Below are 27,248 nucleotides of genomic sequence, written 5' to 3' on the forward strand. Positions count from 1 at the left end.
GAAGGCTCATCAGCAGCTATACTTCGTTAGGTGTTTGAGAAGGTTTGGTATGTCACCAAAGATCTTGCAAATTTCTGCAGGTATACCGTGGAGAGTATTCTGACTGGTGACATCACTCAACATTAGCAAAACCAAGGAGATGAATGTGGACTTCAAGAGGAAGTCAAGAGAACAAGATCCAGTCCTTATCAAGGGCTCAGAGGTGGAGAGGGTCAAAATCCTCAAAATCCTGGGTGTCAATATCTCCAAGGATCTGTCCTGGAACCTCCATGTCAATGCAATCATGAAGAAGGCTCACCAGTGGCTATACTTTGTGAGGTCTTTGACAAGATTCGGTATGTCACTGAAGACTTTCATAAACTTCTACAGGAGTACCGTGGAGAGCATTCTGGCTGGTTGCTTCAAGTCAGAGGTACCAACACTCAGGACAAGAAAAATCTCGGCCTGCAACCTCACAGGCACCAGACCACTCCGTCGGGGACATCAACAAAAGGCGGTGTCTTAAGGACCTACACTATCAAGACCATACCTTCTTCACTCTGCTACCATCGGGAAAAGGTACTAGAGCCTAAAGATGAGCTCTCAGCAGCACAAGGACAGCTTCTTTCCCACTGCCATCAGATTCCTGAATGATCAATGAACCAAAGACACTGCCTTACTTTGACTTTTCGTGCACTAGTTTTATTTATTTTTGTACAGAGCTTTTTATGAATGTTTGCCCTGTGATGCTGATGCGAAACAACAAATTTCATGACTGGATCATGACAATAAATTCTGAATCTGATAGGAAAAGGCTATTTAGAATTGTGAATGCAGCCAATGCCATTATGGGCATTAGTCTTCATTCCAAAGTATATTTAAGTTTTTGGCAGCCACTATTGTCAGATGACTTTTCCTGGACCCAACATACCAATGGGATCGTGAAGAAAGCACGTCAGTGCCTCTACTTCTTCAGGTGTTTAGAATGACATCGGAAACACTGGCAAATTTCTACAGATGTGTGGTAGAAAGTATGCTGATTGGCTGGATCATGGACTGATATGGGAACACCAATACCCCTGAGCATAAAGCCTAGCATGGACAAAGCCCAGGAATCCTAGGCAAAACCCTCCCCACCATCGAAAATATCTACAGGGAACCCTGATGTCGGAAGGCAGCAGCGATCATCAAAAATCCACACCATCCAGCACATGCTCTGTTCTTGCTGCTGCCATCAGGAAAGAGGTGCAGGTGCCACAAGACTCGCGCCACCAGGTTCAGGAGCAGCTGCTCCCCCTCCACCATCAAACTCCTCAACGACAAACTCACTCAGAGACTCATTTAAAGACTCCTGCTTTTGCACTTTATTTTTTTATCCTATGTACAGTCAGTTTGTTCACATTTCTTTGTTTACATGTGTATGTTGACCACGGTCTCTTTGCACCACCGATAAATAGTCATTCTGCCTTGCCCACAGTGAAATGGAATCTCAGGGCTGTATGTGATGTCGTGCATGTACTCTGACAATAAATCTGAAATCTACAAGAGGTGGTGTCTCAAGAAAACAACCTCCATCATCAAGGACCCTCACCATCCTGGCCATGTCCTCTTCATACCATAAGGAAGGATATTCAGGAGCCTGAAGACAAACATGCATCAAATCAAAAACAGTTTCTTCCCCTCAGCCATCAGATTCCTGATTGGACAATGAATCACAGACACGACCTCATCTTCTCTTCTTTTTAATAGTGTCTTTACAGAAATGTAATTGATAGCAATTTTGCATTTATAACGTACATCAGATTTCGTGACACATGTTCATGGCAACAAATTCTGATTCTGATCCTAAGTCTCTCCCTGTCCCCTTTCTCCCCAGCTCTCCACACTTTCCCTCTCCATTAACAGGGCCAACCTCTCCCCTTTCTCTTCTACCCTCCCACCCCTGTCCAAATCTTTCTACCCTCCCACCCCTGTCCAAATGTGTGTGACCTCTTACCTCTGGGTTTGTGCCCCTTCCTTGTGCCTCTGTATCCCCTCTGCAATTGGATCCTTGGCTGTTCCATCAGAAGACCAGAGTCAGTACGAATTGGAAATGCCTCCTCCTCTCTGATTATCAACATAGGGGCAACTCAAGGATGCGTGTTTAGCCCACTGCTCTACTCATGATACACCCATGTCTGTGTGGCCAGGCACAATTCCAATGCTATCTACAAGTTTGCAGCTGACACCACAGTTGTCGGCAGAATCACAGACAGCAAGGAAGAAGCTTACAGGAGGGAGATAGATCAGCTCGTTGAGTGGTGTCATAACAACAACCTTTCACTCAGCATTTGCAAAACCATCGAGATTATTGTGGAAATCAGGAGGGAGTCAGAAGGTCATCGTCATCAAGGGCTCAGTGGTGGAGGATCAAAAATTTCAAATTCCTGGGTATCAACATCTCCGAGGATCTGTTCTGGAGCCTCCATATTGATGCAAAGAAGACTTGCCAGCAGTACTTTGTGAGTCGTCAGAGATTTGGTATGTCACTGAAGAGTCTCGTAAACTTCTACAAGTGTAGTGTGGGGAGCATTCTGGCTGGTTGCATCACTGCCTGGTATGGAGGCGTCAGGACAATAAACTCCAGGGAGTTGTTAACTCGGGCACCAGACCTCACTCCATCGAGGACATCTACATGAGGCGGTGTCTTAAAAAAGCAGCCGCTATCCTCAAAGAACCCCACCCACCACCCAGGCCATTCCCTCTTCACAATGCTACCATTGGGGAAAAGGTCCAGGAGCCTAAAGATGATCACTCAGTGGCACAGGACAGCTTCTTCCCCACTGCCATCAGATTCCTGAATGATCAATGAACCAAAGACACCGTCTTATTTTTCATGTAGTATTTTTGTTATTTTTATAGTAATGTTGTGAGATGGTTATAATATGAATGTTTTCATTATGAAGCTGCTGCAAACGCCATGATTGGCTCATGATAATAAACTCTGATTCTCTTACTTGCTATCAAGCTTGTTTCTGCAGCGTTTGGAGTGACGGCCAAGCGCTGCGATGTGATTGGAGACCAGAAATGTCGCTCAGCAGCGCGATGACGTAGACGCTGGGCGTTTCTGGGTGGAGGTGAAAGGTCGGGCAAGATGGTGGCGCTGACAGCGACGGAGCGGAGGTAATCCCGGCTCTGCTCCTACCCGGATTGCGGGAGAGATGCTGGGTCGCTTCTGGGCCCGGGCTCCCGCCGGCCTCAGGCTCGGGATGGGCTGCCGGCTGAGGGGAGGCACGGTGGAGTGCAGGCGGCCGTACCCGGCGGCAGGTGAGCGACGCGCTGGTGGGTTCAGGCCGGCTTCACCCGGTGGGGATCAGGCCGGCTTCACCCGGTGGGGATCAGGCCGGCTTCACTCGGTGGGTCCGAGGCGTGGGCTTCAAGGTGCAGTCTGCGATGCTGTGCTAACTTTCCACTGCGGCCGCGGACTTTCTGTTGTGTTCAAGTGCCTTCCCATCCCATCGCCAAATACTGCAGGATGTCAGCATCATGGAGCTCGGATCAGGCAGCATCCATGGAGAGCAACAGACAGTATTTCGGGCTACAATCCTTCAGGAAGAGTAAGAAAAAAAGCTCAAATAAAAGGATGGTGGGGGCCAATGGGTACGAGGAGCGAGAGGGGCTTTCACAGAATTCCTGTCCAAGAGAGGTTGAAACCCTCTTCGAGTTAGACTTTGCAGTAGGGCAGCAAAATTAACGGCAGCATCCTAGCGAGTGCTTATCACTCAGTGGTCTCTAACCAGAAGGTGTCAACACTTGACTTCAAAATGTCCCCCCCACCCCCCATCATCTCCTTCTTTCTCTCATCCCTCTGTCTCCCTTTCTCCAGTGCCCCAGCCCTGTCATTCTATCAGAGCTATCATTCCTTACCCTGCTGTCATTTGAAATTTCATATTTATTGTCAGAGTACATGTTAGACATCACATACAACCTTGAGATTCCTTTCCCTGCTGGCGCAACTGAACATGTAAACAAATAAAAGAACTGTAAAGAGATAATGAATGTAAATAAACTGTGTGCAATACAGAGATAACAATAAGAAAATCAATAAAGTGCACAAGTAAGATCCTTAAGTGAGTTTGCTGTTGAGGAGTGATTATAGAGGGTTAGAAGCTGTTCCTGAACCTGATAGTGCGGGTCTTGTCATCTATACTTCTTTCCTGAGGACAGCAGCAAGAACAGAGCATGTGCCAGTTGGTGTAGGTCTTTGATGTGCTGCTCTCCAATGGCAGCATTCCCAATCGTGGGGAGGGTTTTGCCTGTGATGTTATGGGCTGTGTCCATTACCTTTTTGGAGGGCTTTATGCTGAGGGGTATTTGTGTCTCCATACCAGACCATGATGCTGCTGGTCAGCACACTTTCCACTACATATCTATAAATTTGCCAGGGTTTCTGGTGTCATACCAAACCTCCTCAAACTCCTGAGAAAGTAGAGCCAATGACATGTTTTCTTCACGATGCCATTAGTGTGCTGGGTCCAGGAAATATCCTCCAAGATAGTGACTCCCAAGAACCTAAATGTGCTCACCCTCTCCACCTCTGGTCTCCAATGATCACTGGATTGTACACCTCTGGGTTTCCTCTGGGTTTCCTGAAGTCAACAATCAACTCCTCTCTCATCTCATGCCCCCTGCCTCACCTTTTTTTAATCTGGATGTCTATCTTATTTTTAGCACTACTAGAGAATGGCTCAGGCTCTAAACATAGACTTCTTTCTGCTTTGCATAGATGCTGAGTGACCTGTGTTTGTTCAGCACTTTACTTCATTAAATCCCAGCATCTGCAGATTTGTTTACCTTGCATGACCATTAATATGTTGTTAATGTAGGGTGACAATGGGGTTTTGCTGTGTGTAAATTGGCTGCTACAATTTTAACATTACAAGTTGACTTTAAAATAGTTATTCCATTTACATTAAAACATCTTTGGGAAATCCAGAAGTTGGGAGATAGCAGAAAGGTCTAAAACTTGGAGGGGCTTTGATTTTAAAATATTTAAACACAAAATGTATCAATGGGTTTGAGGAGATATTAGGAATGTTGTTGACAAAAGCAGCTGTGATCAAATTGAATAGCAGCAGGTTTTAAACTATATCTTGGTGGGGAAGGGTCCAGATATAGTGCAAGTTGAGGGAATAAAAAAATGATAAACACTGTATGATGGTTAAGGTCAGAGCAAATGCCTACAGATTGAGTCAGACAGGGGAAAAACCTTTCATGCTGAATTCATAGTACGATAGATAATTGATGGCTCAAGTATTAATAAGTATAATCTAATAGCCTATACAGAGAAGTCGTATAATATTCCAAGATAATTAACTTTTTGAAAATGTGGGCTAAAACGAAGAGGAGTGGTAGCCCTGGTATAAATGGCCAATAAAATGAATTGATAGGATACGAGATCAGAAATTTAAAAATAGAACAACTGAAGCAAAATACTGGAACAAACACAAAAATTGCTGGAAACACTCACGAGTCAGAGGTGGGGAAGGGGGAGGGGTGGGTGAACAGTAAATATTTTAGGTCTAACATTCTTCAACAGAATCAAAATATTAAGAATATAAGCATGGTTTAAGCTGCAGAGAGATGGAGGGATGAAAAGTACAAAGGGAAGCCTGAGGCAAGGAAGTCATACTAACAATTACTTACAATGTTGTTAAAGAGAAAATAAATCAAAGAACCAACTAGAATTGTCTGATGCAGAATTAGCTGTTGCTCGAAACAAAATGGTAGAAGTATTCAGGTGGTGCAGCATCTGTAAGGAAAGTATCTGTGCATTTAAATTGTAAGTAAATGACCTTGCAACAGAATTAACTAGGGCTGCCACAGTAAAGACATTTACTAGAAATTCAGTATTGAGTCCCAAGGGCTGCAAAAAGCTGTTCTTTGAATTAGCGTGTGGCATTGTGGGAACAGCAAAGGAGATCAAATGCAGAGGTCAGAATGGGGACGTGATTATATTCCCTCCAGACATAGATTGATGGTAAAACTAAGGACAGATAAAAATTAAAAATAAAACAAAGATCATCAAATGTATGCAAGGTGGTTTTCCAGATTATAATTTTGAGGAACCAAATAGATTGTTGGTTGATCAAAGGAAAAGCTTCTAATGTTGCAAAAAAGAGCAATAAGCCTGAGGACTGGGAAAGTATATATATATAATATATATATAAATTTAAAAAAGGGTAAACTACAGATGTGTTAGCCTGATATCAGTAGGCAAAGTGTACAAATGAACCAGCCACTTAGAAGTCTCCATCAGGTTGGACAGAACATGCAGGAGATGGCAGTTACTTGAATCTGAAGTTAAACACGATCAGCTGGAGGAACTCAAATGAGTCATCAGTGGGAGAAAAGGAGAGGTTAATGTTTTAAGCCAAAACTCTGACAAGATTCCAACATGTCTTGCTAAAGAGTTTTGGCTTGAAATGATAATCCCACTGCTTCTTGACCTGCTGAGTTCCTCCTGTAGCTTGTGTGTGACATCAGGTTGGACAGTCTGGGTTGCTGAAAGGAAAATTGTGTTTGAGTATTTTACATTTTTGAGATTCTACCCAGAATAGTAGATATGGACTCACCAGCAATCAATTGCCACATGAGAGGTTATTAAATAATCTGGATCTTATGGGGCTGGTTATATAATGTACGGGTGTAGATTTGTTAAAGTTTCATACCTTTCAACCTTAAAACAAATTTCAGGGCTACAACATTATTAAGAGTATCATTTTATATTAGTTTTGCAAAAACCTGAGAACTGCATCAATCTCCACCAGCTCTCCCAGTTCTTCTCTTAAAATGGAGACCGTCTTCTGATTAACTTCCCACAGCTGCTATTTTTTCCCTTATTTGGACTCCACACCCCCTTATGTGCCAAACAAGAACAATAAGCATAAATTGTAGAACAAAAAAAATGCATATTTTTTATATAAATGCAAACATTCTCCCCTTGTCTCCATGGGTTTTCTCTGGGGCTCTGGTTTCCTCCCACTGTTCAAAATGTACCGGGTGTGCAGGTTAATGGGGTCTAAATTGGGCAGCACGGACTCATGGGCCTAAATTATAAATATAAGCTTAGTCTCTTGTTTCTGTGTCCTCTGCAACAGGGTTTCTTCCTTCCTCCTGACCATAGTGGCTGTCAACAGGATCACCGGTTTTCCTGGGTTGTTTCCACTTCCTCTTAAATTTCTTCACATTCACCCAGTCTCTCGGATTCACCTGCATTTTGGTGTCTTTCATTGGGGGTCCTTGCACCTCTCATACCTGGGAATAAACAGATCTCTGACATTAGTCCTTTTGAATACCTTCCTTGTTCTTCTTCCAGCACTTCTCAACTTGTCTCCTTGCTACTGGGTTTAGTTCATTGGCACTGACATCACCCTTCCAGTAAGTAGTTAAATAGGTACTGTGGCAGCGCACATCTCTGGGAGCGAACCGGCCCCGTTTGTACCGCCGCGCTGGTGGGGCAGCTGCAGAAAGATGGCATTGTTGGGGTTTGCTCATTGTCTCGTGGCTTAGGCCACAGCTCACACCCCGGGCGCGCACGAAATTCAAATAAACAGTCCACCGTGTCCTGTGATGTGTTTCTATGTGTGTAACCGCCGTTTCAATACATCCATTTCTACTATTTCTCATGGCCATGTGTACTGACAGAAAGCATTGCACCCCCACTTTAATCCTGTCTTTCCGCAAAGTTTTTGCCAGTTTAGCTTTCAATCTACCATTACGTGTTTGTGTTATACCAACTGATTGTGGATAATAAACATGAGAGAATTTGTGTAATTCCCATACTTGTAACTTTACACAGTTTTCATTTGTAAAATAAGACTCATTTTCACTACTCAATTTCTTTCGCAAGCACTCTTGCTACTGTTTTGGTGTCTGCATGCACAGCGGGAAATGCTTCAACCCACCTTAAGAACCTGTCTATTCTTACTAAACCTTCTGTGCGGTTACTGTATCTATATAGTCCATTACTAGGCGAGTAAATGGAATCTACAACTGGTGGTGGTATGGAACTTGGTGTGGTAAGAATTCCTTCTTGTTTCGTGTCAAATTTGACATCTTGAGATTATGTTCAATTTCAATATAAACAAATGGTTTCAAATTTTATTAGTTAGAGTTATAAAATTGTCAGCATGCTTAACTCTCGCACAATTGAAAAAATAATACAAATGTGGTATATATGTATAAAGTATCTTACCGCTTTCACTCTTCTGGTCCTCTGGCTTGTTTCTCACCTACACTCAGTAGAAAAAACTGTCTATCCCCCTCATAATTTTAAATACCTCTATCAAATCTTCAGGGAATAAAGTCCTAACCTGTTAAACCTTTCCCAGTAATTCAGTTCCTGAAGTCCAGACAACATCCTCGTAAATCTTCTCTGCATTTTTTCTTTTGTTGATATCTTTCCTGTAGTCAGCTGACCAAAACTGCACACAATATTCCAAATTTGGCCTCACCAATGTCTTATACAAATTTAACATAATATTTCAACTCCTGTGTTTAATACTTTGATTGATGAAGTCCAATATGCCAAAGGCTCTCTTTACAACCCTATCCACCTTTGACGCCACTTTCAGGGAACTTTGTATTCCCAGATCTGTCTGTTCTACTGCACTCATCAGTGCCTGACCATTTACCTTGCATGTCCTTTCTTGGCCTGTGGAACCACTCCACCAACCCATTGACCTGAGGGTGATAAGCCGTGGTATGGTGGAGCTGGGTTCCTAGAAATTTGACCAGTGCTGCCCAGAGTCCCAAAGTGAACTGTGTACATCTATCAGAGGTCGTATGCTCCGGGACTCCGAACCTTGACAGCCAGGTGTTAAACAGGGCCCAAGCACAGGTTTCAGTGGCTGTGTCAGCCAGTAGAACAGCCTCTGCCACCTCCTGGAACAGTCAATCATGCTGAGGAGATATCTCGTGCCACAGGACACCGGCAGCAGCCCTACAATGTCAATATGGTCGTAGCTGAACTGGCATTTCACTGGCTCTAATATCTTGGGGGGATGGGTGCTTTGACTGGTATCTACACTGGACATCTGGCAGAGCATGCAGGCCTTGGCTCACTGACTGACCTGTTTCCAGAGGCTGTGCTAGACAAACCTACTGGCCCCCATTTAACATAAGTTTTGATGACTGGGTGCACCAGTGTGTTCACCGCATCGAAGACCTGCCGCCTTCTAGCTTCTGGCATGATTCATGTGTGTGTGAGATATATACCGAAATCACTACAATCCAGGCCAAATTTTGATCGTTGCTTCAAGTGAAGACTTTTTCCCAAAAGACCCTCCTGGCACAGGTCAATCCACCGCCCAGTCATTCCCAGAACATCCTTTGCTCTGAATTTCACAGAATGTCTGGCCACAAAAGCAGCTTCAAAAAGCTGTTTCCTCTCCTGCCGTCAGAATGGTTCCCCCTCGCAAAATCACAGTGTCTTTGCAAATACATCGAATCTAGAACAAACTGTGACAAACCTTCCCTCAGTTTGAATTGTTGCTGGGCTGTGACTTGTGAAGGTGCTTGTGTGAAATGTTAAATATTAACTGGAACCATTCAGTTTCTCTTGTCTATACTATCTCTTACAGTGGTCATCCCATTTTACTAAAACGGGAGTTTGTAATGTTGGTATGACATCAGAAACCCTGACAAATTTCTAGAGTTGTGGTGGAAAGTGTGCTGAGTGGCTGCGTCACAGTCTGGTATGGGAACACCAATACCCCTGAATGTAAAGCCCTCCAAAAGGTAATGGGCACAGCTCAGGACATCACAGGCAAAACCCTCCACACTATTGAGTACATCTATTAGGGAGTGCTGCCGTTGGAGGGCAGCAAAAATCATCAAAGATCCACACCACCCAGCACATGCTCTGCTCTTGCTGCTGCCCTCAGGAATGAGGTATCAGTGCCACAAGACTCACACCACCAGGTTCACGAACAGCTGCTCCCCCTCCACCATCAGACTCCTCAACAACAAACTCAATCAGGGACTCAGTTAAGGCCTCTCACTTGTGCTCTTTATGGATTTTTTTTTTGCTCTCCCTCTGTTGCACAGTCAGTTTGTTTACATTCATTATCTGTTTACAGTTCTTTTGATAGTTTACACGTTCACTCTGTGTAAAGTTTATTTTTTGCACCACCAGTTAGAGGTAATTCTGCCACGGCCACAGGGAAAAGGAATCTCAATATTGTATGTGATGTCAAGCACGTACTCTGATAATAAATCTGGAATCTGAACTCACTCTTCCACAATCTTTTTTTGCTGTAATCAACACCTGGCAGAATTTGAGCCCACTTTTTTCTACGAGGTCCTTTTTAAATTACATTTTTAAATTTTAAATGTGGAAATACAGCACAGTAACAGAGCAATTCGACCCTACGAGTCTGTGCCACTCAATTTACACCCCATCAATCTACAGCTAGTACAGTGGGAGGAAACCAGAGCCCCCGGAGAAAACCCATGCTGACATCGGGAGAATGTACAAACTCCTTACAGACAGTGCGGGATTCAAACCCAGGTCTGGTCCCGATCGCTGGCGCTGTAAATGCATTGCGCTAACCGCTATGCCACTGGGCCACCCTTTGTGGGATTTCATCAAGGTTGACCAGGTCAAAAGGGGGTGAGGGGGTGTACCATGCTGAAGGTAACAGAGGGAGACCAAGGTAACCTTGCCTCATGGATCCATCGGGCTCTGTCTCCTCAGGCTGGTGTTGACCACTTATTCAGCTTTTTCCTGCTCTGCGATTCCTCTCTTGGGAGCCTGCCTTTCAATCTTAAAACAAATTTCAGGACCACAAAATTTATTAAAAATCCCATTTTATTAGATTTGCAAAACTTGAGAACTTGGTGTACACAGGATCCATTGCTATTGAGCAGCTGGCCTGCAGTGAGTGAGTCTTCTGCTTGTATATAGTTCTTCATGACCTCTTTCTTCTTGATCTCAGCTTATGGTCAAGCTGCTTCCTATTTCAAATCTCCGTTTATTCTGACTCTGGCACTAGCATTCTGAAACCATTAGCTTTGATCGTATATTTTTACAATTCTTTCGGTTGGCATCCAAGGGATGTTCCAGTTCTTGTTACTGTGAACTCTTGCCGACCTAAGATAAGGCCCTGATGTTTGGAACCTGGTACATTAGTCACACATAGTTTACACTCTTCTATCTGTACCCAAGGATTTCTTGTGCGAGATTAGAACATCAAAAGGCAGAACATCCTGTTTTCACATCAAAGAGGAGCATTGTCCTCTCAATCAAAAGTATTTACAACCCTCTTGGCATTCTTTCACCAAGCAGCAAAGTGCATGTGGACGTTAAAATCGATCAAACTACACAAGTCTCCACTAGACAGATCCTTACTTCCATAGGTTGAGGATTGGTTAATGGACAGAAAACAGAATAAACGGCTTATCCTCGAGCTGGCAGGCTGGTCCAGTGATGTGCTGCACAAATCTGGTTTGTGTCCCAACTGTTTGGATTCTAGTGTCAGTATTTGGATGAGGAGATGTGTGTCTAAAGAATTGTCAATGTTTTGAGCAGGACACTTGATCAGGATTGATGAAGAGTCGTGACTGTAAATGTTGACCATTGGTTTCCTCCGGTGCTCCCATTGTGGTCTCCTCTACATTGGAGATCGCTTTGTTGAGCATCTCGGTTCTGTCTGCCGCAACACCTTGGTGACTACCCATTTTAATTCCCCATACCATTCCCTTGATGAGATTGGTCTCGTACCCTGCCAGACTGAGACCACCTACAAATTGGAGGAACAACACCTCATCTTCTGACAAGACACCCTCCAACCAGATGGTGTCGGCTTCTCAGGCTTTCATTTAAACCCCCCCCAGCTCTGATCTCCTCTGTCTCTTTCACACAGACATGATAAATTCTCACCTCTCCCCTTATCATATCCAATGAGCACCCTTTGTTGGTCTGGATTCCTCCCCCGGCCCAGCAGTGTTTATTCTTTGAAGAAGGGATCGGACCTAAAATGTCGGCATATATCTTTGTCTCCTATTGTCGCTGAAAAGACTGGCTGAGTTCCTCCAGCATTTTGATGTGTTTTTACTACAGTCACAGCCTCTACAGACTTTGGTGTTTCACCCTGGAATATTGTGTGCAAGTCTGTTCTTGCATTAGAGGAAGTGCAACAAAAGTTTTCCAGATTGCTGACTGGGTTGGAATGCTTGTCCTAATAAAGAAATCTTACATTCGTGATCTGGTAATGCAAGGATATTTCCCAAATGGGGCATCCAGTCCCAAATTGTGCTCATTCCTGAAATTCAAAGTTCAAATTTATTGTAAGAGTCCATAGATGGCATCCATATGCAACCCTGGGGCCAGACAGAATTTCTAATTACTGGTAACGATAAACTATACTCAAGAAGAAATAATTGTATACAAAAGGGAGAAATGTATACAAATGTATATACTAAAAATAAATAGAACATAGAACAATACAGCACAGTACAGGCCCTTCGCCCCTTGATGTATGCTGACCCATATATTCCTTCCTTTAAAAAAAGTACTAAACCTTCCCTACCCATAACCCTCTATTTTTCTTTCATCCATCTGTCTGTCAAAGTGTCTCTTAAACGCCCCCAGTATTTCTGACTCCCATCACCATTCCCAGCAAGGCATTCCAGGTACCCACAACTCTGTGTGTGTTTACATATATATATAAAGCAACTTACTCCTGATGTTTCCCCTAACTTTGTACATTTGTCCTCTGGTGTTTGCCATTCCAGCCCTTGGAAACGGGTGCTGGTTGTCCACCCTATCTATCCCTCTCATAATCTTGTACACCTCTGTCAAGTCTCCTTGCATACTTCTACGCTCCAAAGAGAAAAGTCCCAGCTTTGCTAACCTTGCCTCATAAGATTTATTTTCCAATCCAGGCAACATACTGATAAATCTCCTCTGCACCCTGTCCATAGCTTTCACATCCTTCCTATAATGAGGTGTCAAGAATGGAACACACTAGTCTAAGTGTGGTCTTGATAGAGATTTGTAGAGTTGCAACATGACCTCTCTACTGAACTCAATCACCCATTAATGAAGCCCAGCATCCCATAGGCCTTCTTAACTATCCTATCAACCTGTGCGGTGTCCTTGAGGGATGTATGGATTTGAACCCCAAGGTTCCCCTGTTCATCCACAGTCTTAAGTAACCGACCATAAACTCTGTACTCCGCCTTCTGGTTAGTCTTTACAAAATGCATCACCTTATACTTATCCAGATTGAAATCCATCTGCCACTTTTCTGCCCAACTCCTCTGCATCCTGTCTATATCCTCTTGAAACCTACAACTTACAGCTGCATCCACAACTCCTCCAATTCATCCGCAAACTTACTGACCCATCCATCCACCTCTTCATCCAGGTCTTTTATAAAAATCACAAGGAGCAGGGGTCCTTCCAGCACTCCACTAGTCACTGACCTGCAAGCAGAATACATTCCTTCCACTACTACTGTTTTCTTCCTATAAGCCAATTTTTCATCCACACAGCCAAGGTTCCACGATCCCATGACTCATGACTTTCTGGATGAGTCTATCGTGGGGGACCTTGTCAAATGTCTTGCCAAAATCTATGCAGACCACCCTACCCTCATCAATTTCTTTTATTACCTCTGTAGCGGGCTGAACGATGGCGCAGTTAGATGGGCTGAATCGCCACCCCAGTCAATTAGTACAAGATGGCCCTTTCCTTCTCAGGAGAACCCTGTGTTTAGCGATACTCGTTGCTGGGGAGATGTCACCACTTCCTGATTGCACGTCGCTGGGCAGGCAGTGACTCCGCCTTGCGTTAACATCACTCCCATAGACCAACATACCCCAGACAGAAAATGGGTTATCCCCTAAAAGCAGCACGAGAGATTCAAATAAAGTCAGTTACTGGTTCACCCTCATGCTGTGTGGACGTTCTTCATTTCAATAGCGCTGCCGTTAGCAGCCATTACAGTGGTGACCCTGAAGGTTCCAACGTCTTTGAAATCCACCTTGAACGTGACAGAATGCGGGATGCTGCTACTGTTAGAGTCGCAACCGCTGTGACCAATACTGTGGGTGTGCATTTGCTGCCCTTTTGGCCAACCAGCCCAGGACCTGGTTGCAACCAGCCAAGTCACAGTTCCGGGTCAGAGGCATTGTCTTGGAGGACACCAAGTTCTGGTACATCGACAGCACCCTAGATGTTGCTACCGTGGCCAAAGTAAGCTCCTTCGTGGAAAATCCTCCAATGGAGTATAGGTACCAACAGTGCTAGTGTTTCGTCCTTGATTCCATGGAATTCAACTGGCACGAGTGCACTGTCAGCATCCTGAATATGCACACATAAAGGCCTATTTTACCTATGGGACCAGTGGGCAAGGAGGGATTTTGTAGTCGACACTGATGCAGAGATAAGCCTCATCCCACGATGTATTTTGAGCTCAAGCACAGTCCCAAGTGCTTCTCCCAACAGGCAGCCAATGGCTTCTCCATTCCAACCTTCGGCATCGATCTGGTCACGATCCACGCTGCGGGAACTGTTTTCCACTGGAAATGTACAATTGTGTCTGTTGGGCAAGCCCTACTCAAAGCCAATTTTCTCCGGGCACATGAGCTCCTGAACAGATGCCGCTTGGCCAATGCTACACTTTCCAATCATACCCTCTCATGCTACAGCAACATTCCTTTTTGCCGTTGGGCATCCAGGCTCTAGACCACAATGAATATGCCCCTTTACTGGCCAAGAATTCATCACTGTTGGTGCCCAATCTCCACAATGCTAAACCAGCACATGGCGTGGAGCACCACATTGAAGCCACTGGACCCCCAGTGTACGCAAGGGGACGGCGCTTCCTGCAGGACAAAGTCCTCCAAGCCAAGACCAAGTTTGTTTCCATGGAGGAGTTGGGTATTGATTGCCCTTCAAACAACCCCGGGAGTCCCCACTGCACATGGTCCAGAAGAACTCCGGCAGTTGGTGTCTGTGTGATGACTACGGATGACTCAATGATGTCACCATCCTCATCCCACACGTCCAGGACTTTGCTACATGGCCCCAGGGTTGCTGAATTTTCTTGAAGGTGGACCTCATCAAGGGGTACCATCAGATTCCGGTGCATCCTAATGACATCCTGAAAATGGCCATTATTATACCTTTTGGCCTTTTCAAGTTCCTCCAGATGCCTTTTGGATTGAAGAACACAGCCCAGACGTTTCAAAGTCTCATAGACGTAGTTGGCAGGGACCTTGATTTCATCTTCGTCTATCTGGATGACATCCTCATTGCCAACCCTGTCACTGGCATGCATAGGACTCACTTGACTCGCCTGCAGGTGTTTGGACTCAATTCAGCATGAAAGCAATTGATTTCCTTGGACACCGTATCACCTGCGAGGGTGCCACACTGCTGCCGGATAAGATAGAAGCCATCCAGCGATTTCCCCAGGCTGAGCACCATCAAAGGCCTACAGGAATTCCTAGGGATAGTGAACTTATATCATCGTTTCCTCCCGGGAGTGCCTACCCTCACACAACCCTATTCAACCTCATCAAATTCAGCAACAAGTGGACACCCAAAACCGTTGAAACATTCCAGGCAACCAAAGTGGCACTGGCAGAGGTCATATCTTTGATCCATCCGTTCTATTCCCCCCCCCGGCCCTTGCATCAGACAGAGCGGTCGGTGTGGTGCTGGAACAGTGGGTCGAGGAACAGTGGCGCCCCCTGGCTTTCTTCAGCAAACATCTCCGAACACCAGAACTCAAGAGCAGCACATTTGACTGGTAGATATCGGCCCTGTACCTGCCAATATGACATTTCTGATACATATTAGAAGGAAAGGTTTTCATTGCCTACTCAGACCACAAGCCATGACTCTTGCATTCAGCAGGGTCTCAGTTGTCGCGAGGCAACAACTAACTACACTGCTCCAACATTTCTGAGTATACTACAGACATCTGCCATGTCGCGGTCAAGTCCAATGTTGTGGCTGATGCTCTGTCCAGACCACATCTCAGGAGGATTCAATGTTGCTTAACTGGCCAAAGACTAGGTTGAGGATCCTGACATCCAGGCCTCAACAGCCTGATGGTTAGTGATTTCTGTCCTTCACCCGACTTTACTGTGCGACATATCCACAGGTTTCCCCAGACCCATCCTTCCCACAACCTGGTGACGGCCGGTGTTCGACCAAATTCATGGCCTGTCTCACCCCTCCACAACGTCCACGAACCGCCTGCCGTCTGACAAGTTCATGTGGTACGGCCTCCACTGCAACGTAACTCTATGGGCTCAGACTTGTTTGGACTTCCAACACACCAAAGTGCACAGACACATCAAGGCCCCACTCCAGAGTTTTGCCCCGGCGTAACACTGGTTTGACCACAAGCACGTGGACATTGTTGGCCCATTCCCCGTGAGCCAAGGTATGTGGTATTTATAATAGTTAACTGTTTTACCCATTGGCCTGAAGTGATACCCCTGCCCACATGTGACACTGAGACTTGCACCAGAACTTTCTTGTCCACTTGGGTCGCAGGCTTTGGCATTCCGACCCACATCACCTCGGACCGAGGGGCCCAGTTCATGTCCTCGCTCTGACAATAGATAATAGACAATAGGAGCTGGAGTAGGCCCTTTGGCCCGTCGAGCCAGCACCGCCATTTTACAGATCATGGCTGATCACTACCATCAGTACCCCTTTCTAGCCTTATCCCCATAACCCTTAACTCCTAGCCAAGTTCTGCAGCAGCCAGTCACACCACACCACGGCCTACCATCCTCAGGCAAATGAACTGGTTGAACGTTTTCACCGCCATCTGAAAGGAGCCCCGAAAGCTTGACTACAAGGCCTGAATTGGATCGACGAACTCCCATGGGTGCTGTTGGGTATTCGCACAGACCAAAAGAAGACCCACTAGCGTCGTCTGCAGAGATGGTGTACAGCTCCCCATTTACCATCCCACAGGACATTCACTTCAACTCTCCCGGCCCACAACCCAGTACGTTAGACATCCTCCAGTGCTTGAGGGAACAAATGGATAACCCGAAACCTCCGTCACCTTCCCTACGCGGCTCTCCATCCTGCCATGTCCCTGTGGATCTACAGTCCACCAACTTCGTTTTCGTTACCAGAGGACAGCAAGAAATCCCATTCAAGGTGTTACAGTGCGACGGTGTCATTTTCACCCTGGACATTGGCGGATGGTAGGACATGTTTACCATTGACTGCTCCAAGGCAGCGCATTTGGACTCAGGCCAGCCTGCCCTGGATACCCAGGTCAGACACAGAGGCTGCCTGCCTGGAAACAGTACTGTGACTTGCTCCCTGTAGTTCCTCTCTACAACTATCTCTGCCTCCCGAATGATCTAGAATTCATCCGGCTTCAGTTTCCTAGTACGGTCTTCCAGGAGCTGCATCTGGATGCACCTCATGCAGGTGTAGTCATCAGGGACACTTGAGCTGTCCCAGATTTCCCACACCCTGCACTTGGAGCATTCCACTGCCCTAGCTCTTTCCATTAACCCTTCCTACCTTAATTGATCCAGTGATAAAGAGCAGAGTCCTTAAATGAGTCCAAGTCTGCTCTTAAGGAGTCTGATGGTGGAGGGGTAGTAACTGTTTCTGAACCCTGAGGTATGAGTCGTCTGGCTCCTGTACCTCTTTCCTGGTAGCAGCACCAGTGAGAACAGAGACCAGGTAGTGTGGATCCTTAAGAGAGTTGCTGCTTTCTCTGTCGGCAGTATTCCATATAGATTTTTTCGATGCCTGTAATGTACTGGACCCGTGTCCACTACTTTTTGTAGGGATTTCTGCTCAGAGGTATTGGTACCCACCCCCCCAATACTGGGCAGCCGGTCAGTACACTTTCCATTGCACATCTGTAGAAGTTTCCTGAGGTTTTCGATGTCATACCAAACCTCCTCAAACTCCTGAGAAAGTAAAGGAAAGGTCCTCTGAAATAGTGACTCACTAGAATTTAAATTTGCTCACCCTCTCCACCTCTGATCCCCCAGTGATCACTAGTTTTCCCTCATAAAGTCCACAATCAGCTCCTAGGTTTTGGGTGACATTAGCTGCTTTCAGGTGGAATCGTCTGGAGAATGCGGCTCTGGAGCAGGCTGCAAGTGTCTGCAAAGGGACGTTCAGGTGGTAGCACTGAAGGAGGTGTTCTGCCATATGTGAAAGGTCTGAAGCGGGGAGAGGGGCCACAGAGCAAATGCTGGCTCCCGAGTCTGGGCAGGGGCAGCCGTCTGACAGCTCACCTCCCCACTGCCTGAAGTACCCCCCAGCACGGGAGTACGGGGCTGGGGTGGCCGGCGGGGGAGTACACGGCTGGGGCGGCCATCTACGAGAATCCTGACATCGAAAGATCTCACCTTTTAAATTTAGCGGGATTTTGTGTGCGTGCGTAAGCCCCTTAATTCCCCGTCTGCCACCCCAGCCCCGTAGTCCCTTGCAGGGGGACTGTCAGGCAGTGGGGAGGGTAGGTGTCGGCAGCGGGGAGAGTAGCTGTCAGCAGGTCTCCAGCTGACTGTCAACAGCCTGCCTGCTGCTAGGCACCTGAAAGCTGCTAGCAGCTTTGCCTGTGCTGCTTTTGGATGCAACGGGGGATTCTCGGAGCAGGATATTATACCTACAGGAGAAGGGTTAGGTAGGTAAACCTCCTGGCCGGGTTCTCCACTTTCAGGTGGTCACCCGACAGCTGCATAGGAGTACAATAGGCTGCTTTACAGTCAGGTATTGTGGCCACCTGTAAGTGGCTATTGAGTGTGAGGTTGTACACCATTCAGCCAAGTTCTGAATTTTCCTCCTGTATGCTTACACATGACCCTTTTTATACAACCTACTCCTGTGGTAGCTTCAGCAAATTTGTAGATGGTGTTATTGTTGTACCAAGCACACAATTATGAGTGTAAAGCAAGTAGAAGAGGGGGCTAAGAATGCAGCCCTGTGGTACTCTGGTACTGATGAAGATTGTGGAGGAAATGTTCTTACCAATCCTCACAGATTGTGATCTGGAAGTGAAGAAACCCATGATCCAATTACGCAGTTAAAGCACAGAAATGTTGGAGGAACTTAGCTGGTCTTGCAGCATCCAGAGGAGATAAAGAAATGTTACTCATGTTTTGGGCCTGAGCCCTTCCTCAGTTTGAGTGAAGAGGCAGGCATCTGAATTAAGGGGTGGAGGGAGAAGGGGAAGGTAGGAGGGGAAACACAGACCAACAGACAAGAATCACAGCGTCTGGCGATGTTCATGTTTCGATGTTTATGCTCTTGGTTCACAGTTGCTTCGTACAAGTTTACAGCACGTTGAGTGAGCCCTTCTGCCATGCTTGTTCATAAAAATTGGTCTGATCTTTTGCATTTCTCTCTACTTTTGTAGAACGGAAGAAATTTTATCAGAATGTTACCATTTCACAAGGGGAAGGTAAGATTTTTGTAATTGAGGACATTTTCCATAATTTGTACTTTTTTCACTCCACATAAGCTGATCATCCCAAAACCACGAGAACCCAACCAGGTAATGTTCAGTGCCTTTCTTTTACTGATCCTGTTACTGACCTGCTCAGTTTTACTAATGAGAAGACACGTGCTCACGGCCCCACACACAAAGGCACACAGTGAATGGATGATGAGGTCCAAAGTTGTTTCCCTTGGACAGTATCTAATTTCCTAACTCCTTAAAACATCTCCACCTTCTCCATGGCAGGTCAAGAGTATGTCCAGTCTCTTCTGGCAAATGCTATCCTGTCTGAATTTTTATTTGTTTGATTCAGTCGTTAGATGAAATTTCAATCAGTTCATCTCTCCTGTAAAGCAGCTGACTTGATAGATACCCTTTCAACTGCTGGTCTATAACTACCATCCGCATTGGTCAAAGTTCACTTTTAAGATGTAGACTTGCACAGCAAAACCTGCCACTTGTACCTACTCTAGCCTCTTTTATTCTTGATATACTTAATATACTTAAAGAAGCTTTTCATATCCTCTTTGATATTATTTGCCAGCCTTTCCCTCTTTTTTTTTAAATTTTTTATTTTTCACACCATAAATCACAATAGCCATGATATACACTCTTGATGAGTTTTTTTAGTTACCTTCCGCAAGTTTTTAAAAAACTTCCCAATCCTCGAACTTCCTGCTAATTTTAAATCTCAAATTGAACTCCGTTATATTGTGATCACTGCTGTCTCAAGGTTCCTTTACCCTAAGCTCGCTAATCACCTCGGGTGCATTACACAACAGCCAATCCCCTCACAGGCTCAAAAAGCCATTGTAGGTATTGTACAAATGTTCTCTCTTGTGATTCATCCCCAGCATTTTGCATGTTAAAATGACTACCATAACATTGCCCTTCTGATGCACCTTTTCAGTTTGCTGTTGTAATTTTTTGTTTACATCCTGGCTACTGTTTGGAGGTATGTATATAACTTGCCATTTCTTAACTCTACCTACAATGATTCTGTATCTTCTGATCCTGTCACCCCTTTCTAATGATTTAATGTTATTCCTTACCAACAGAGTCATGCCACCCCCTCTGCTTCCAATACACAAGGCATTCAGCTCCCAATGACATCCATCCTTTAGCCATCCTTTAGTATAACCCCATCATACCTGCCAATCTGTAGCTATGCTGCAAGGTCATCCACTTTATTTCTTATGCGGTGTGCCTTTAAATCCAAGACCTTTAATTATTAATTTGTTTAACTTTGTTTAACTCACCCTATTAGCAGCAGTTTTGCCCTCTGCCTGTTCTTCCACACCCTACCAGCTGTCCATACTTGTGCTTCTTCTTTTGCCTCCACTTTGGTTCCAACTCCCCTGCCAATTTAGTTTAACCTCCCACTCCCCCCCCCCCCCCAACCGACAGAATTAGCAAACCTCCCTGCCAGGATATTTGTTCCTCTTGAGTTCAGGTGCAGGCTGTTCCACTTGTATAGGTCACTCCTTTCCCAGATAAAGTTCCAATGGTCCAAGAACTTGAATCCCTGCCCCCTGCACCATCTCATCAGCCACAGATTTGTCTGCACCGTCTTCCTGTTCTGATCTTCCCAAGCTTGTAGCACCAGGAGTAATCTAGAGATTTCCACCCTGGGGGTCCTGCTTTTCAGCTTCTTTCCCAATTCCCTAAACTTGCTTGTAGGACCTCCACTCCTGCCTGTCATTGGTACCGATATGTAACACAACCTCTGGCTGCTCATCCTCCCCTTTAAGAATATTCTGCATTCGCTCGGAGATATCCTGGACCCAAGACCCAGGAAGCAACACTATCCAGGAGTCTCTCTTTTGCAGCCGCAGATTCTCCTATCTGTTCCCTGACTATAGAGTCCCCTGTGACTATCACTCTACCCGACTTCACCCTTCCCTTCGGAAGCTCAGAGCCGACCACAGTGCTATTGGTCTGGCTGCTTTCATGCCCTCATAGGTAATAGATGTGTGCGGTCTGTTTATGTAGTCAGATAATAATAAACTTGAGCTTTAATGCAAACTATTTTAATGTTTTGTGAATTAGTGCCAAAAAAATAAAACGTGAACAGCTGGAGGTTGAAAATGCAGAATTTTTGTGGTACTTGGGTGTGTTTATTAATCTATTAGAGGGAACATCTCTATGATTGATGGCACCCAAAATAAATTCTTGCGCTGACCAAATTGTTTTTTAACTAAGCACCTGAATGTTCTTAGTTGAAGTGCAAGCTATGAAGGCCACGACTCTTTGTAAAGCTCTGATTTATTTTTCTTTCTCTCTTTCTCTCTCTTTCCCTCCCCCTCTCTCTGGCTGTTGCAGGAGGAGTATTTGAGATAAACCTCGACCGTAGAAAGCTGAAGACTCCCCAGGGCAAGTTGTTCACAGTTCCCAGCGAAGCTCTGGCGATCGCTGTGGCCACAGAATGGGAATCCCAAGGGGAAGTACTGCAGCTCTTTACCATGCATCTGGTAGAATCAATTTTTCATTATTTTTATTCATAGCGTCCAGAGCTTGTAGAATTCTTAAGCTCATCATTATGAGCAAACAAAATAGAATCAGAAAATGTTGGAAATACTCAAAAGGTCAGGTTGTATATGGAAAGAAATAAAGTTTCAAATTAATGACACTTAAACTAGAATAAAAAAAAATAGAAATGTCACAGGTTTTTAGCAAGTGCAGTAGACAGGGAAATGGAGAGAGGGCAAGTTCAGGACAAAAATATAAGTATTTACCGGTTAATAAAGTTGAAGGCTGGGATGATGATGCAAAGTTGCAGAAATATTAGTTATTGTTGTCTGAACAGACATTAATGGGAAAACTTGGATGTAATTTACTGATTGTTGATATGGTGGGATATTTCTAATCACAGATTTAAACACTGGCAACTTGCACCTCATAGATTAATTAGTTGATGAGATCTTAGTTATAATTAATTAATCAACATGACCTTCAGCAACAGACTCCTAACATGCTGGTCCACAAAATGGTGGATAAGAACTTTTCAACCTATATCAATTTAACAATCATTTGAAAACAGGAAAAATAGTCAGAGAGTTGAAAAGGGGCAGAAAACTGGAGGCTAAAATCTATTGCTGATATATGAACATAAATTAGGAGCAGGAGTACTCATTATTCCTCAAGCCTCTTCCAGAATTTAATATGATTGTGAGCAATTTGATTGTAACCTCATTTCCATATTTACAGTCACAGTTGTACACAGGGGAACAGTCCATGGTTAGTATTCAAGCTCAACCATTTGACTGCCTTTGGTTTGTGTTCTTTTTAAACCCTTCCTATCCATTTATCGTGCACCAAATTACTTTTTACCTGTTTCCACAGCTTCCTCTGGCATCTGGAAGGTCATCCCTCGGCCGGATACATTTCAGGGACTAAATTTTAAATTTTTTTAAAATTAATTTTGTTTTAGACACACAGCACTATAACAGGCCAAATTGGCCCACAAGTCTGTGCTGCACAATTTACACCCCATTAACCTACTCCCTGGTACATTTTGAAGGGTGGGAGGAAACCGGAGAAAACCCACATAGACATGGAGAGAATGTACAAACCCCTTAAAGGCAATGTGGGATTCAAACCCTGGTCCGGTCCCAATTGCTGGTGCAAAGGCGTTGCGCAAACCACTATGCCAACCGTGCCACCCTCTCTGGCCTTTCTAACCTCTCTATATATTTCAGCCCTGGCAACATCCTTGCGAATCTCTTCTGCATCATTTCCAACTTATTGATCTCCTTCCTATAGAATTGCAAATAGTATTTCAAGTGTGTTTTACCAATGCCTTGTACAGCTGAGTCATGAGGTCCCAACTTTTGGTCATGATATCCTGCCCAATGACGGCAAGTGTGCAAAACTCGTCATCACCCTGTCAACTTGAGTAGTCACTTTTATGAAACTGTGTAACTGTACCCCTTGGTCTCTCTGACCTACAGCACTCTGCAAGGCACCGCGATTTACTGTCTAAGCCCTACCCTAGTTTGATTTGCTGAAGGACAATGACTCACTCTTAACAGGGTTAAATTCCATTTGCCACTCTTTGGCCCACCTTCCCAACTGATCCAGATCCCATTATAAACTTGGATTTCCTCCACTGTCCACTACATCACCAATTTTTGTGTCGTCTGCAAACTTATTAATCAACTTGATACATTGCCATCCAAGGCATTTATCTACCTTTATGTAGGTTGTCATCTAAATGCATCATCCTTTTTAATGTTAATGTGCTCAAGAATGTTCCTGTGAGTCTACAATATTTTCTCTCCTTGTTGAACAGAGGTGAAGTATTGATTTCAGATAGCAACCAAATTCTCCAAATTACCATCCTGATCCCTCATAGCTTTACCGTCCATGGTTATCCTCTTACTTTCAATGTACTCAGAAGGAACCTTGGCATTTTCTCCCCTTAATCTTTATTTAAATACTGCTCCAGACAGTCTATGTTCCCAACGATGTCCTGTTTTCTGTTCCCACTTCTTACCAAGTGCTTCTTTAAAACTCTCAGTATCTCTTAACATCTTGAATGCCTGGAGTTACCTTCTTCTCTTTCACCCCAGCAAGATCATGTGGCCCCTGAACTCTAGAGATTTGACATCATGTCTGATGGATGTCCACATCTCTGAGGATCTATCCTGGGGCCTCCCACGTCGAGGCAATCACAAAGAAGACTCGCCAGCAGCTGTACTTTGTGAGGTGTTTCAGGAGATTCAGTTTGTCACCGAAGACTCTTGAAAATTTCTACAGGTGTACCGTGGAGAGCATTCCGTCAAGTTGCATTGCTGTCTGGTAGGGAGGTGCCAATGCACAGAACAGGAAAACACTCCAGAGAGTTGTTAACTCAGTCAATGAAATTACGAGCACTAGTCTTCACTCTATTGAGGAGATCTATAAGGTGCAGTATCTCAAGGTCCCTCACCACCCAGGCCATGTCCCCTTCAATCTGCTACCATTGAGAAAAAGGTACAGGAGCCTAAAGACGAGCACTCAGCGGCACAAGGACAGCTTCCTGCCCACTGCCATCAGATTCCTGAATGGACAATGAACTACAGACACTGCCTTACTTTTTCCTATTTTCATGCACTGTTTATTTAATTTTGGAATGTAATTTATAGCAGTATTTGGACTGTAATGCTGCCGCGAAATGTGACATGTTCATGACATAAATACTGATTCTGACTTTGTAAAGACTACAAATTGTCAGATGTAGATGAACCTGCAAGTAGTTGCTCGACTCTTGCTTGGTGCATTTTTTTTTTAAATCTGCCCCCTCCTGGCCTCTCACACAGGTGATTCCAGTTAATATTAAGGGAAGCTGAATTGTCCAACAGTAGCCATTACTCTGGCATCTCTGATTTGCCCATGTATCTGTTCTACTCTCACAGCCTGTAGTATATTCCCAGTGAAATGATTGCCCCTTCTTTTATTTTTAAGCTCTATCCTGTGATCTCACTTGATGAATCTTCTAAGACACTCGCTCACATTACTGCAGTGATTATCTCCTTATTCAATACTGCAATGGCCTCGCTTTTTTGAATTCCTTCTCTATTACACCTGTACGGTGTGTTACCAATCATGCTGTTCTGCCAACCATGTCTCTGATTACAATATATTCCCATCTACAGGCTGATCAGTGTTCTAAGTTTATCTCTCTGGTTGGACCTCTATTATAGATGCACTTTAACCTTCCAATCCTTCCACTGCCTTTAGACAGAGAGTCATACAATGTGGAAGCAGGCCCTTCAGCCCAACTTTCCCATGCCAACCAAAATGTCCCACGCACACAAGTAGCACCTGCCTGCATTTGGCCCATATCCCTCTAAACCCATCCTATCCATGAATCTTATTTTTTTTCCCCTTAAACATTGTGATAGAACCTTCCTCAAGCACCTCTGGCAGCTCCATATACCAACTACCCTCTGTGGGTGTGGGGGGGAACCCTGTTAAATCTTTTCCCCTCATCTTAAGCCAATGTTCTCTACTTATTTCTCCTATCAGTGAATGATTTACCTTAATATTTTAAACTAAATGGGATAATATTCTCTTTGATTAGACAACTTTGTGCAATACTACGCTGGATAATCCAACACAAAGAACAAAAGAACAGTTAATTAGGTCAGCTCTCAAATTCCTAGAAACAGATGCAGTCTGGTAAGTTGTATTTGCTGCAGGTGAACTTATTGTATGTGCATGTTAGACTTGATATATGAATGATACTAACTCAATTAATGAATTAAACATACTGGCATCATCCCCAGGCACTAAGTTTGGGATGTGCAGTGTTGGGTAGCATTGGGGTGGGGGAGAGGGGGAAGGAGACAGGTGGATTAATCATGGAGAAACCAACAAGTGGCTGGGTGGCATGTCGATGGAAAAAATCAGTGAAGCATCTTAAAAGATTTGGAAGTGTAAATGATTAGGAATGCACAGCTGTTTAGTTCTCTATCCTATCAGCCTTTGTTCCCTGTTCCTGATACCTCTCAACAGCAAAATCAATTTTACATTAAAAGAAAGAAATTTAGGAGTTTTTTTGTGTGTCAAATGCATGTGGATAGGTGATCATTAATATTGATCATTTCAATCACAAAACGCAATTTGTTTTTAGAAAGGATATCAATAAAATTGTGATAGAGACAGGGCATGTGGGGGGGGGGGGGTGGTTGATTTAAGATTAAATCAGAGGAAAAGGTTGATTTTCGTGCCCTGTGACAGAGTTTTGGCATGAGTTGTTGACCACCCATTTCCCTCCACAGTTGCACCCTGACCCACTGCCCACTGAGTTCCTCCAGCAGTGTCTGCAGTCTCTTTGTATTTCTCTACTTCTCTAAACTATGTCGAGGATGTGTTGCCAGCGGGTGTTCCAGAAAACCTTCACTAAGTTTGAGCAATTGGAGTAGTCCAGAGAAACTACTTTCGTTCTCCCAGAGTAACAACCTTCCCATCCTAATCTTCATAAAGGATACACCCGAAAAGTTGACCGACCATTTTTCTTCATTGATGCTGCCTGATTCACTTAGTCCCTCCCAGCTTTTCATTGTTGGCTTAAGATTCTAGCATCTGCAGTTCTTGTATTTCTAAAGAAAGTGGCCCAGTTTTGCTGTGGGTTATGTGTAATAAAAGGAGTGCTGGAAATACCCTGGTTAGGTCGCATCTGATGATGGTAGAGGTGGTTAATATTTCATACTGGAGCTGCAGAGGGCCCAATTCAGATTTGCTGGTGGAACTGTTGTCATTTTTAGGAAGATTAGTGACGGTTGAAGAGATGAAGATAGGAACTGCAGCCACAAGTTTGAGAAGAGTACCACTATTTTGGAATAATAATGTTTATTGTCGTACATATTGTGCAATGTATGCAGGACCAAAATTCTGCTTGCTGCAGCTGAACAAATACTTATAAAGAAAATCTATAAAAGTAACCAAAAAAAGACAATAAAAAATTAACGAGACAGTAAATACACAGGATAGATAATAAATATTCACAGTAATCTTTAGCAAAAAAGTGACTTGCAATAGTGCAGACAATCCATTGAGGAGAGGTTCAAGCCTGATAGCTATTGGAAAGAAACCATTCTTGAACCTGAACGTGGGAGAGTGAAGAGGTTGTGATCTGGGTGATAGGGCCCCTTTATGAAGGTGGGAGAGTGAAGAGGTTGTGGTCTGGGTGATAGGACCCCTTTATGAAAGTGGGAGAGTGAAGAGGTTGTGATCTGGGTTATGGGGCCCCTTTATGAAGGTGGGAGAGTGAAGAGGTTGTGGTCTGGGTGATAGGAC

The 27,248-nt window shown here is 44.5% G+C and overlaps 1 protein-coding gene across 2 annotated transcripts in view; it reads left to right on the top strand.

Annotated features, from left to right (window-relative positions):
* Positions 1-3,077: 3,077 nt before the first annotated feature.
* The window catches only part of atpaf2 (ATP synthase mitochondrial F1 complex assembly factor 2), a 33,608-nt gene continuing 9,437 nt past the window's right edge, over positions 3,078-27,248 (top strand). The window contains exons 1-4 of one of the 2 annotated variants that reach the window (XM_069928282.1): positions 3,078-3,285; positions 19,386-19,430; positions 21,789-21,937; positions 25,531-25,628. In XM_069928282.1, the coding sequence (XP_069784383.1) occupies positions 3,180-3,285; positions 19,386-19,430; positions 21,789-21,937; positions 25,531-25,628 (398 nt within the window). In that variant the 5' untranslated portion in view covers positions 3,078-3,179. Of the gene's footprint in view, positions 3,286-11,376; positions 11,468-19,385; positions 19,431-21,788; positions 21,938-25,530; positions 25,629-27,248 lie in introns of those variants that run through there. The other variant, XM_069928283.1, reaches the window with a different exon arrangement.

Source organism: Narcine bancroftii, chromosome 3 (assembly GCF_036971445.1).
Source record: "Narcine bancroftii isolate sNarBan1 chromosome 3, sNarBan1.hap1, whole genome shotgun sequence".
Lineage (NCBI taxonomy): Eukaryota > Metazoa > Chordata > Chondrichthyes > Torpediniformes > Narcinidae > Narcine > Narcine bancroftii.